The sequence below is a fragment of the Pseudopodoces humilis genome, chromosome 1, assembly GCF_049639895.1.
Source record: "Pseudopodoces humilis isolate 2021_Gansu_Grassland_sample_001 chromosome 1, ASM4963989v1, whole genome shotgun sequence".
Classification (NCBI taxonomy): Eukaryota; Metazoa; Chordata; class Aves; order Passeriformes; family Paridae; genus Pseudopodoces; species Pseudopodoces humilis.
In genome coordinates, this window is record NC_142200.1 from 85,844,839 (window position 1) to 85,858,766 (window position 13,928).

The 13,928-nt window shown below is 39.2% G+C and overlaps 1 protein-coding gene across 2 annotated transcripts in view; it reads left to right on the forward strand.

Annotated features, from left to right (window-relative positions):
* Positions 1-13,928, forward strand: part of FARS2 (phenylalanyl-tRNA synthetase 2, mitochondrial) — a 230,105-nt gene that overhangs the window by 150,216 nt on the left and 65,961 nt on the right. For both annotated transcript variants that reach the window (XM_088063477.1, XM_088063484.1), the window contains one exon: positions 5,449-5,600. In XM_088063477.1, the coding sequence (XP_087919603.1) occupies positions 5,449-5,600 (152 nt within the window). The remainder of the gene's footprint in view (positions 1-5,448; positions 5,601-13,928) is intronic.

Genomic DNA, 13,928 nt, shown 5'->3' on the forward strand with positions numbered 1-13,928 from the left:
ATGGAGCACTTGGTGTTCCCATGAACATATGGTGTTCCCTGTACCTGTATGTGAGGTTTTCAAAGTTAAGAACTCTGTTGTGATGAGCAGATTGGTGTCTAAAAAGGGCTGATCATATTTCTGTGTTCATTCACCAAAAAGCTCAGAGCACCAGTGGAGGTTAATGTGCTTCTTCCACTCCCTGCAGGAGGACGGAGCAGTGCATTGATCCCATGACTAGTCCATTTGCTTTGGTTTTAAGAGCTTAATTCCAGAAAATATTTTATATCTGCTTATCAGACTTTATGGTAGTTGTCTGTTGAAATTTACATTTCCTCTTTTGACGATGTGTGTGTGTTTACACATAAAAATGTATATGTGTGCACGTGTGTATATTTGCATGTATGAATATTATAGAACTTACTATACAAAACTAAGGAAAAGATCAATTTGGTAAGGAGGGCAGAAAACTTTTAATAATGGGGAACATTGTGACTGAATTTTAAGCCATGGCAGCCAAGAAATTCAAAGTTACATTCCCTGCAGCAACTGTAATTTGTCTACACTGGTCATAAATACGGAAGTGTAAATCTAGAAACATACACACTAGTACAGGAAACTTCATTATGTGCATGGGGGTTAGGTTAGTGCTGTAAATTTGCAAATTTGAATTTCATGCCTGTTACGTGTTTAAATTTCCTATGATAACACTGAATTAATGTAGTTTCACCATAGAATATATTAAGAAAGGCTCAGTTATTACAGGACTGTAGTTTTCATTTTGATAAGAATATGATGTTGCATTAAAACCATATAGTTCATGTAGATATTTCTCCAAAACATGGGCAGTGCAGGACTGTTAAAGCTTAGCAACCACAATGCTGCTAAGTCTCATATTTTTCTGACTTAGACTGGTGATGGCAGTAAAGCATGGCTGACTTTTTAATAGCTTGGCTGCTGTGGAATTGCTAACCCAGTTTCTGGTACGTGTCGTTGTTAACCTTGCATTTTTGTCGCCACTGTCAAAATACAAGTACAGCTTTTCCCTCTGCTGTATTTGTCACCCATTTGTTTTGTCCCATCTGCAGCTGGTGGCAGGCAGAGAATGAACAGCCACAGCACAAAACTTCTGCTGTCCCCTTGCCATGTTACACCCAACTGCATCTGGGGAAAAGTGGTTTTTTTTCCTAATAACAAATATATGTGGAAAGTGCTGGTGTCCATCCTGTTTTCTGGGACTCCGGGCTAAAGATGCTTCATGGCCTTGTGTGGGTTATTCACTGGCACTGGCTGTGCATTATCACTGGTTGTTTTTGCTATGGCTTGGGAGGTTCTGCCCTCAGAGGAGATTTCTCTCCCTTATAGCTGTGAGGTATCTGGATCCATCCTAGCTGGTGATCCTTTGCCATGTGTGGATGAACAGATACCACTCTTATGGTGACCACTTGATTCCTGCTGCCAAAACATCCAGAGTAGTTCCGTGGTGTGTCAATATACACAGAGACCAAGTATTTGCTATTTAATGCTGACAAATGAGTTTTGGTGGATCTTGTTACTGCTTAAGACAGCTGTCCCCCAATGAGCTGAGCTGCTGCAACTCTTCATCCAGCACATACTAACATAAACCAATGAGAGGGGCAGTTTTCAGCTGGCAACAGCAGGCTGTGAGCTGCAGTGGTAAAGGAACAGGCACGTGTTTATCAGCTGCTGCAGGGGCAGTAATCTCAGACAGAAAGGCAGAGCAAAGAGGTGGAGATGAGGAGTGCCCTAAACTATCACCAACCCATATGAAAGAGTAACAGCCCTGTGTTTTCAGTGGTGCACTCCTCAGGTACATCCAGGCATAGGCAAGGCACGCTGGCAGAGCGGGTTATAGTACTGGTCTCCAACTACTCATTTCTATACTAAAAGTAGCATCCTGGGAATGAAAAGCTTGCAGTTTTAGGAAGCACTTGGCTTATTTATTAGCCAGAGAAAGAACTTTGACTAATGACTAGTAAACATATATCATTGAGGGTGGATCACCATAAACTTCCATTTCATTATTTAAAGAAATTATAGTAATTCAGCATTCCTAAATGCTTTCACCTTGGGTGATTGAAAAATGTGATGTCATTATTTGCAGTATTTCCCTGCAAGATGGGTTCAGTGGATATAGATAGTGTAATTTCTGGGAAAGCATTCGTTTTCTGAGGCTGTTGAAAAATGTCAATGTAAGTGTTTGAAATTGAAAGTAAAAAGAACATTCAAAGTAGCACTGTGGTGGCAAAGCTCTGATGGAATCAAAAGGATGTCTGTGCATCAGTAGTGCTTACTGACACACTTGGCCAGTGCCCTGTAGCAGCACTCTGCAGGTAGGATCAGTTCTACCTTTTCCTAAACCTCTTTTCAGTTCCTCAAAAACGTAAGGAGGTGATCAGGAATGGAAGCAGGAGCAGCAGGGCTTCCAGGCTTGGGTAGTGTGCTAGGGTTCAGCCAACACACAGCCTGCAGAAGCAGATGTGTCCTGGTGTCTTCTCTAAGCATTGTGCTGGAGGGCTCCTAAGCCATGAAGAGAATGTAGCTGGAAGTGGTGGCTGGAGGTGACCACAGAGTAGCAGATACAGTGGGAAGAGCACATTTCTCTCAAGGGGAGCCTTTGAAATGTCTGTAAATTCATAAGGAAATGGTCTCCACTGTTGGCATTTGCCTTGAACTTGAAAAAGGATCAAAGCCAGTGGACTCTAGGCAAGTCTGCTGTTAAAGAGCAGGAGAGTTTAGAAAGGATCAAAGAATGGAGAAGTGGTCTGGTGGACCACAGTATGTATTTGCTGGAGTGCCTGAATACAAATTTAGGAACTTCATTTTGGCTTGCCAATGGGAGAGTCTTTAGTAGCCTATTCGCATTTTAGGTGTAGCTAATAAACTATTATGTGACTCATGTAGCTCTACAACAAACAGATCGATACGTTTGAGAACTAGGAATTTTATCCTTATACCAACTTTAGTGTTGATATAAGACTTACTGCAATGATATCGACTGCAGCCAGGTGGTGAAGGGACAATATAATATGGGATTATTGCCTTGCCTTTTCCCATAAAAGATTTTTCTGTATTACAAGGCTCTGAGAAAAGGCTAGTAGCTAATAATAAAACGTTATGCTTATGTTATGTTTTAAGAATTTATCCTTCCAGATTTTGTAACACACACAAGCATACACACACAAAATTACAATTCTGTATCCACAATAGTGACACTGGAGAGAAAAAGCTGAACACACAAGATATTAATTCCCTGCTTTCCATGAGCAGGCAAGCTCCAGGGGAAGCAGGGCCCCATCACATGTAGTGGCTACCTGGGAAAACAAATACCATCACTCCACATATCCCTCCCTTTCCTCTTCTTCCCACTTTATATACTGAGCAGGATGTCATATGGTCTGGAATATCTCTTTGGTCACTTGGAGTCACCTGTCTCATCTGTGTCTCCTCCCAAATTCCCCAGCTTTCTTGCCAGTGTGGCAGTACGGAAAGCAGAAAAGGCTTTGGCTTTGTGCAAATACCGCCCAGCAATAACAAAATCATCTCCATGTTACCAACCCCGTGTTCAGCACAAATCCAAAACCTGGTCCCATGCTAGCCCCTGTGAATTCTTGCCAAAACCAGCTCAGGACATTTCTGAACATGTAATTATTTTTCTGAACATTAATTATTTTTAACATTACCTGAACATGTAATTATTTATCTTTATTGTCCTTGTACCTGTGTGAATGCAAGTAGGTGCCTCATTATGCTAAGGCTCATGAGCCACATTTTCTGGTTGAATGATTAAATGTCTTGAACTACGAGTTGAGTGAGTTTTGTATTAGTCCTGCCAAACTTTGAAGGGTGTTCAGTTTATTCCTGAGCTATAGCAGTAGTAAATAAAGTGGTAGATAGGAATGAGGTGAGAATATGGGGGTCCACTGCAGGATTATAACTTTATTTACACTAACACGTGTATGAGGTTGTTGTCCAAGGAGCATATCCAGCATTTGCAGCTGCGACTTTTGTGTACCAGAGACATCTGTGTTTCATTCATTAGTGTTTTATCAAAAGCTCTTTTGAAATGGATTTGCTGGACAAGTTTCTTTTTTTTAATTTGATGTACAGGATATGAATTCATTTGACAAGTTTATTCCTTTAACAAGTTCAATAATCATTTGTGATTCACAATTTTATTTGCTGGGGGGGTTATTAATTTAAAACTTACACTGTATTCCTTATCAGATATTTACTGACTGGTTTACAGTCTTCAGAACAGTATTAGAGTAAATCAGAATGCTGTAAACTTGCCTTATTAATAGGTTCATTGCTTCAGCAGGTACTCACTTAAGTTTCCACTGCTCCATCATAAAACATTCCCAGCCATGGAATACATTTTTCAGTGAGATATTATGCTGTATAGACCAAGGTGTACACATGGGATCTTTTGTACATATGAACAAAATAATAAAACAGATGTTTTCTCCTACAAACTCCAACAATCTTGTACAAAAGTACTTTTTACAACTGCAGGTAATTAATGCAAGGCAGAAGTAAGTTACTGTATAACCTAGAGGTCATGAAAGGAGAATGTTACCATTTTCTGTTCTTCAGAGAGAGAAACATCTCACCAAGGTGAGATCTGAGACCCACAAAGTCCTGGGAAGTTTCATCAGAACTGAAAAGTTAATTGTCTGGTTTCATTTCGCTTTCTCTTCCTGTTTTTACAAATAACAAGTTACACTGTCTGTCCACTTTATGCAGGATTTTTTGCAGCAAAGCATGTCCACTTTGTGCAGCAAAGATACCCCTTTGTGTTTAAAAGCCTGTTGTGGTACTTGTGGAATGAATAATTATGTTAACAGCCATACCTTTTTTTGTTTGAGTGTCTATGAAAACCACTGGAAAGTGAACTGATCCCTCTTTTCAAGCCAAAATGTATTTCTTACTATAACATTTTATCAAGAAGGTGCCTGTTTATAAGACTTTGTTAAAACTTCGACAAATAAAAAATAGCAAATATGTTGTGTAATATAAGAATCCTATAAAATGCATATAAATTTTATACCTGAATGTGATAAGAAGTTTTGAATCTGCAAAAAGTCTGAAAAAAGCTTTCAAAAATTGCAATTCTACCCAGTGAAAAACCACCTTACATTATCTCTTTCTTCTAAACAGCTCTGTTTCAAAAGTGTGTTCAGGGTCATAAACACTGATTTTAGCAAACAAAACAAGTTTTTTCTTCTGAATGAATAAATCAAAGTTGTTACAAGGGGATCTTTAAAAGACATTTCCTAGTATAAAATCTTCCATCTCAGTTGTTTACGAGGTCAGTTTGCACTTCAAAGAGCATTTTAAAAAGCCTCTAAACTGTGTACTTTGTGTGTTATGTAAATTCAGAACAGTTGTAGATATAGTTATCAAGTCCAACCATGTATAAAGATATGTTTTTTTAATTTCTTTTAGCCACTCAGCAGATACCCACCTTTGATCAATGACATCTCCTTTTGGCTGCCTTCTGAGACATACTCTCAGAATGATTTCTATGATTTGGTTCGAACCATTGGTGGAGACTTGATAGAAAAGGTTGTCCTACTGGATGAATTTGCACATCCAAAGTAAGTAAAAATTTTAACACCTTTTTCCTGTGGTCACTGTATAAATGTTTTAGAATATTTTAGTTCTGTATACCAGTAAGTTCTCAATACACATTTCATTTTTCAGCTCCAGAGCTTTTCTACAGCAGAAAAAAAATACACTTTTTACTTAAAAGAAATACTATTTATTTTTCAGTTTTCCACTAGTACTGAGCTTCTGGTATTCAGACTACCCCAAAGCTTTGTGCTGAGGTTTTGACAGCAACAGCGAACAACTGCCTTCCTCAATACACCTGGCAGTGCATGGCACTCCTGTCCATAGTGTGTCTGACATTCTAGTCCTGCTCTTTGCTAAGTGACTGATGTTTGTCTCCTTGTTCTCTTCGTTCTTCTTCTAGTCCTGACACACTAGTAGAGCTTTACTATAACATCAGTGCTAATAATGGTTTGTTGCAAAATGCTATTGTTGGTGTTCAATTGGGAGAAAAAAAAAAAAGAGCTTGTTCATTTCTCTTTGACACATATTTATATGCTGTTGAATAATCTCACAGGTTTCAGAACACCATATGTGTTTAGCAGCACTGACATGACCAGGGAGTGCACAGGGTATTTGTCCAACTGGTAATAACAGTTGCCTCATAACCAGACAAGTATCAGCCGCTACATATGTACTGTTTTTCAATTTGCTGTTTCCAAATCAAGTAGAAAAGCTGCTGGCTATCTAGCTTACTAAATCTGAGGTTTAAAATAATTTGTCTTGAGACTTTTTTAAGTGCTCTAGGAAGGCAGATAATAAACCTTTTCTGAAGGTGACAGGAAAATGCTTCATGTTATTCTCCAACACCTATAGATTTTTTATTTTCTTCTTTCTACATCCAAGTATCTAACCCTGTTGATCTTTTGAATTTGATATGCGATGCAGGCCAGATTGTTCTGTGGCCTAGTTTTCATGGTGTTTCAGTGAATTTTTATTTTTTGATGAATTTTTTCCTTTTTACCCTTTTTGTGTAGTGTTATATGAGTTTGTTTGTGCTGTTTGAAGAAACAGAAATGGAAATGAAGTTTGTGTGGGCATCTTAAAGCTTTGAGTCACTAATTCTTGAGTCTTTCTCACATGCAAATCATGTGAAAGGATCTTAACCCTTTACTCAAGATGGTGTGTGCAGAAGAGGAATACAGGTTAGGATCAGTTAATGAGTACTTTTCATTGTAAAGAACAGCGAAATCAAGAAGCAAGTTTATTGCAGATATGGTTAACTTCTTATTGTCACTTGGAGTGCACCATAGTATCAGTCAGCACAAGTACCTAGACATTGAAGGATCTGCACACAGATCCTGCTGTCTTCTATCATGATGGTTCTGATACAGTAATATCAACACTTTTTTGTGAAAACTGTGTTGTTGAACCCCTTTCTGGAACTGGTCCTTCCATTTATTCATGCTGAAAGTTTATTGTATTTGTAACACCTCTGTGCTCGTTCCCACTTTTTGTCTGCATTCTCCTCAGTGATACCAAACCAGCAATTATCTTCATTGTTACATCATCTCTTATGGGAAATCCTATGTGTGGTGCAAATAGCTCTTCCAAGTCTGAGAGTTTGGAGAAATCTTGTTCCCTGCTTCCTCAAACAGTGGCAGTATTACTCTGTGATTACTCTCAGCATCTTACTGGGGAAATCCACATATGCTGTGACAGCCTGCCAGCAGCACTGCCTCAGTCATGGCTCAACTCACAGGTCATGTTTCTCTTCTTTGCTCAGAATAGTGTCTTCCATACCAGTAGAGTGGTGAGGTAGAGACAGGATTCACTACTCTGGGTTTCTACTGTGTGTTTTCTCCTTTGGTATGCTTTGACACATCCAGAACATATTCCAGGGATGACAGTTGTTCCTCCTCAAGGAATACACCTCTAGTTCCCTCTGTGGCTTCTGCAAATAGATGGGAAGGTTGATTGCTCACAGAGAATTGTCACACAGATTTAGGATCTTTACTAGTTTTGTTCTCTAAAACCATTTAAACCTCACTCAGCAGACATCCAAATATGTTTTGACACTATAAGGAGAAAAAAATTCTCACCTTTATATCTGAAGAATCTGAGAGGTGACACTAATGGATTGTTGGTAAGTGATGTTGTGGTCCTCTTGGATTTTTCACCTGCAACAGCAGTAAAAGAAATATTTTCAAATGTCCCATTAAAAATCAGTAATTCTAAGGAGATTATGTACTGTATTAACAAGGAATCATAAATGAAGACTAAAACATAACAGTTACTTTGCCCTTTTTCCTTAGAGCAGGATGTGTGAACTTATGGAACTTTTGAGAACTGATGATGTTAGCCACATAAGTAATTTTGTTTGATTTTTAAAGGCCTTGGAAGACTGACATTTTGAAAAGAGTTTTCTTCTTTGTCTTAATTTGTAGCTAATCATCTTGTTATGGGAATGATACAGTGGCTTCTTTAATTCAGTGTTGCAGAAAGGCCTCTGGGCACAGAAATTAACATAAGAGATCCTCAGCATTGCTATGGATCTGTATGTTACAGATCTAGGTACTTGTAATCATTATCTTGAATTTTTTGTGAATCTCCTGTGGAGGATGAGAAAAAAGTGTCTAGGATTGGAAAAACTGTAGTGCCGCTGTTTAGAATGTTAGTTACATACAAACAGTATAATAAGTTCATGCTTGTAGTTAGTCAATTCTAAAATTTAAAATTCAGATTTTTTTAATCCTTTAAAAACACCAGTTTCATGAGGAATTAGGACATTTGGTAGTCTTATTTTCCTTCTTAAACTACTTTGCTTAATTATAGGACTATAAGGATCTGAGCATAGAAAATGTTATACAAATGAAACTAATTTATAGCACAAAGAAAAGTCTTTCAATTAAGATCCTTTATAGAGGCTGTCTGTGTAATACTGCATAGTTGCCTTTACTATGGTTCAGAAACCTTTCAAGATTTCACTGGGCTTTGGACTGATATCCATTCTCTAGGACATTTCAGTTATGGTGTGTATTAGCAGTGAAAATGTGTTTCTCTGCAGGGAAAAGGAAAGTGGGGGCAGGAAAAAGCATGGCACAAGTAATTGTTTCAGCAAGGAGGAGATGCCTGAAACCAAGTAAATCTCGATTATATGATTTGTAAAGTAATAATATTGAGGCAACTTTTAGGGAAGAGCAGGCAATTTAAAAATACAGCAGAAAGGAGTCTCATTGCTGAAAAGCACAAATTTAGGAGAATGCCAAGTTTCTGTGCCGAGGTAGTTAAAACTCTTCCAGGCTAAACGCATCTTAGGTTAACTTAACTGAGCAAAAGCAAAACACAACATTGAGGTAAACTGAGTAATGTGTGATGTGTCACACAGTCAGGGTTTAACTTCATCCAAGATGAATAATGCAAAATACGGCTGTAACACACCTGTTACTCAGGTATATAAAGAATCAGCCAGCATATGTGAGGGAAAAGTTGTGACTTTTCTAAGTGCCAAGGAAATGGAGTGAAACTCTGGTGGTTTTGGCAAAACAGGAGCAGGCCATCTGTAAGAGAAGCAAAGAAGAAGTGTCTCTTTGCAGTGAGTAAAACGTTTTCCACAGTCCATCCTGTGTATTGCAGCTATTTTTGCTTGATGCATTAACATCAAAGAGTTAAACTTTCATACATTTGGATGGTGGAATAAATTTCTCCATGCATGGTGTGTGAAGTGAGTTCACTGTGACTTGCCTGGAATTGTCAGGTGTTGCATGAGCCATGTAACCAGACACTGGAAGGCAATGGCACTGTTTTTTGCGACCTGTCTGAATTATTTCTTTCAAATCCTTGGAGATCTTTAAGGACCTTTAAGCACTGCTGTGCAAATACATGATGAGTGAGGATTTGTAGCTGACATTTTCCCCCTTGGAACATTTTAGTGAACAAACATTTGCAAAAAAAAGAAAAAAAAAAAAAAAAGAATGTTTTGGACTATATTGATACTAAAGGAAGAAAAGAAAGGGATGTTTCCCTTACTTTTTGCAATGGCTGTTTTATCCTTCATATCTTTTAGGTTTAGGTCTTTTACTACTCAATTTGTCTAAGCTGTCTAATCAATATGAATGACCTACAGAAATTAAATCAGAAAGTAATCTCTTTTTCAGTGGTCAAGACTTGACCAGATTTGGATAGTAAACAGATTTCATGAGAAAAAAGAAAGGGTAGCTGAGTGGCATTCAAAAGGTAGAAAGGTCTCTGCCCACTGTGAATAAGCAAATGAAAACAGCTGCCATGCAGAGAATCCCAGGATATTTCTATTTTGTTAGAAAGATAAGGGAAGTAAGGAAAGAAAGGAAGATACATAGGTGGGCTGAAAAAGTTATACAGAGTCATAATCAAGACATGCACTGTGTCCTCAGTGGTACTTTAGAGGTAAATTTTTAATCAGAGCAACTAAAAATATTCTGAAAAGGCAGAGTGGAGACAGTAAGGGGGGAAAATTGATTTGCTGCATTTTGACGGCTATGCTATTAAAAATATAAGTGGGGAATAGGTAAGAAAGGATTTTTTCTTGCCTTTGAGTCAGTTACTTGCACACTTCTGGGGTGAGATCTGCACATTTGTCAAAGTCTGTTAAACGAAGTGCTAGGAAATGTATTGGCTGCTGTGAAGAAGGAAGGTAGGTGCACTGTGGCACCATCTTTAGAGACTTTGGGAGTACTCAGATGACCTGTGTCTCTTCTTTTCCAAACAGTAAAAGCAACAGATCTGACAGCAAAGAGTCAGATCCTATTGACTGCTGTGTTATGTCAATGCATGTCCCTAGCTCCTTGTTAGTATATAGAAAATACAACGTAGGAATATCAGTTTCCAGATGCCAGATTTTACATTTTTCCTTATCTACATGGGGATAAAATCAAATACTTTTAGGTCTGGTTTATTCATTAAAGCTGGCTTGGTTTTGTCTTGCTTCTGGAATAGGTGACTTAAGCAGAATAATTCTTAAGTGCTGCTTGCTGCTGATATTACGCAAATTAAAACAATCAAGTCAGTCCCCAAACACCTTGTTGTTCTTCAGCCTGAGCACTTTGCAATTTGCGGAGGGATTCTTTGAGATTACCTTTAACTGCTGAACTGGCAAAGTCCCAGCAGCAGCTTCTCTGCAGAAAAAAAAAGCAGAAGCTGCTTTTGACAGCAGCTAGCAGAGGATTGGTTTTCAATTAATGCACAATGTTCTCCAGCTCTGGATTTTTTTTCCCCTTTGTTTGGTCACATGAATGTAAGACTATAATATTTTTGAAATAGATTAACTGTTCATGGGAGGCTCTGTCAGAGGATTCTTGTTCACTTCTGAGACTTTCTTCAGCTGTCACAGTAGAGCATAACCACATAGTGGCTAGTTAAAGCAGTACCCCCAGCAGTACTACAGTACTACAGTAGTACCCCCAGTCCATCTTATCTCTTTTCTCTCTCTCGTCCTGACCAGGATCAATGCCCCCTGGTTTTCTTGAGAATAAGAACCATTTTTGTCCTTCCTGCTGCAGTCATGCTGATGGCAAGGTTGTCTTCATGTGTCAGAGCAATGGTGAGCACAAATACAGGCTGGGCAGAGAATGGCTTGAGAGCAGCCCTGCAGAGAAAGATTTTGGGTGTTGATTGATGAGAAGCTCCACATGACATGGCATCATGCACCTGCACCCCAGAAAGCCAATTGTATCCTGAGCTGCATCCAAAGCAGCATGGGAGACCAGCAGGGAGGGCCATGCCCCTCTATTCTGCCCGTGTGAGACCCCACCTGCAGCTGTATGCAGCTCTGGGTCCCAACATAAGAAAGACATGGATCTGTTGAAGCAAGTCCAGAGAAGGCCACAAAGATGCTCAGAGGGCTGGAGCATCTCTCCTACAAAGACAGGCTGAGAGACCTGAGGTTGTTCAGCCTGGAGAAGAGAAGGCTTCAGGGAGATCTTAGAGCAACTTTAAACTGAGAGATGCTGAGTCTAGATTAGAAAGAAATTCTTTGCTGTGAGGGTGGTGAGGCACTGGAAGTTCGCCCAGAGTAGTTGTGGATGCCCCATTCTGAGAGACTGGACTGTTAGTGGTTAACGACTCAAACAATGGGCCATTTGCCCAGGTGCAATGGGGTTGTGTATACCCTTCACTGGAGGCTACAGCTGGGCGTTGAACAAGGTAAAGGAAAGGCTGATAGAAGGCAAGTCCTTGGAAGTGGGATAGTGCTTTTTATCATGCCAAAGTTCTTACACAAGTGGGCTCAGCTGTGGAAAATCCCTTCTGGAGTAGTATCAGGACATTCACAGGTAGCTTGAAGGTATCCATCCCTGCTGATGTGCCATAATTATATAATGGCACATTATATTATATATATATATAATATATATATTCTATATTCTATATTCTATATTCTATATATTATATATATATATATATATATATATAAAAAATATATATATTATATATTATTCAATTCCTAAAATAATGTGCTGTAGTATCTTAGGTGTCATAAACTATCAAGCACTCCTTAAGTGTCCCCTGATCCAAAGTATTGTATCATCCAGTGTAAAACTCCCCGCTCCAGGGGAGGTACCTGGGTGTTCCTACCTGAATCTGAGTGAATATCAAACTACTGGACTCTGTTTTGTGGGCTTCCCTACCTCTGGTGGAGGTGACCATACCCACTGAGAAGATCTGAAGAGGACCAATGGGATGTCATCAGCATCCACAGTGGTGATATTTTTTTTGACTGTTAATCTCTTTCCCGCCCCCTCTCCCCCCCTTTCCTATTTATTTGTCTTTCCCTCACATTTACTGTTAAATACAAATCTGTACTATTGACTATAGCATATGGTGTTGTTTGCTCCTTAATTCAGGCAGAAGCATCTCTCTAATAATTTTAATAACCGTATCTTAACACCATTCCTATTCAAGCCCAGGTTGTATGGGGCTTTGAGTAACCTGGTCTAGTGGAAGGTGTCCTTGCCCATGGCAGGTGCTTGGGAACTAGATAATATTTAAGGTTCCTTCCAACCCAAACCATTCAATGATGGTTTTATGATTCTTTTCCTTTGTGGGCTTCATCTTAGGAGACGTGTGTGTAATGGAGTTTTGGCACATTTCACTCCTGGTGTATGGCATTCCCTGTGCCCCAGACCAACCCAACAGCCAGTGCTGTTTGCATGATTCACAGTCAGAGTAGCCCCAGACACTCTTCAGGCTCTTCCTCTTTGCTGCCTTTTTTTCCTTAGAAAAGCAGCGGTGTAGAAATAGCAGCTCCATTCTCATAGCGGGCCCTGCTTGGAGGAGGTCATGGACTTTCTGGACAAATTAATTCAGGGTAAACACCGAGCTGCTCAGAGATGTTTTATGAAGACATATGGGTTCTGCTGTCCCAGCAGAGCTGTGGTAAGTTCTCAGCTGGTAAGGTTTTCATCCTGACTGCCTAAAGGAAATTTAAGGGAGCCAGGAGTTGCGCTCCATGGCAGTAACTCAAGGTAACTCTGCCATGCTGATTGATACATGGCTTCAGCAGATCTTACACTCCCTGCTTTACAGCAGTCATGGTGCCCTACTGTTCCCCACCAGGACAGAGACTGCTGGAGTTTGGCTTTCCCAGATATCCTGCACAGTGACAAGGACATTCATGGAGCCCAGAGTACCCATCTGCTAGGGTTTGTTGTTTTGGGTATATTTCTTTTTTGCAAAACTGAACTGAAAAGCTTTTCATTCTTCCTTTTCCTCCCCAGCAAAAACATTTCTGATTGAAATGAATATAGAGAATTAATTGAGTACATATGCACATGTATTTGTTTAGAAAAGTCTTTCAGATATTTTAGAAATTCTGAATTTCAAACACCCTTGTTCCAGCTTTTTTGTAGTACAAAATAGGGTGAGGTCAGAGACAGCAAAAATGAGCATGCACTTCCATAGCACAAGCTAAAAATGTTTGTTTGATATGGAAGCAGACCTTTTCAGTGTTATATTTGTTATCTGTCTATGTGTAGACTTGGAATCTGTCTGCATACGTCCACTAAGCACCCTTTTCAAAGGTTTCTAACTGCTTGGCCTGCAGCTTCTGAATTCCCATGTGGATTCAGATACTTAATTCCTTTGTGTTGCTTTATGAGTTCACCAGATAGCAAGTCCAAATCTAGGTGTCATGAAGAACTCTGAGAGGAATGAGAAGAGGAGCAGGGAAGTCTTTCTTGTAGAAAAAGCAAGCACTTGAACAGTTCCACAAAAAAAAATAAAAATAAAAAAAAAAAGAAGAAAAATACCCCAAAATTTCATGCTTTAATACAAAAATCAAGTGAGTTCTGTGACTTATGTTTTTTTACATAGCTTGTGACTGCTAGTTTAGATCTCTGATA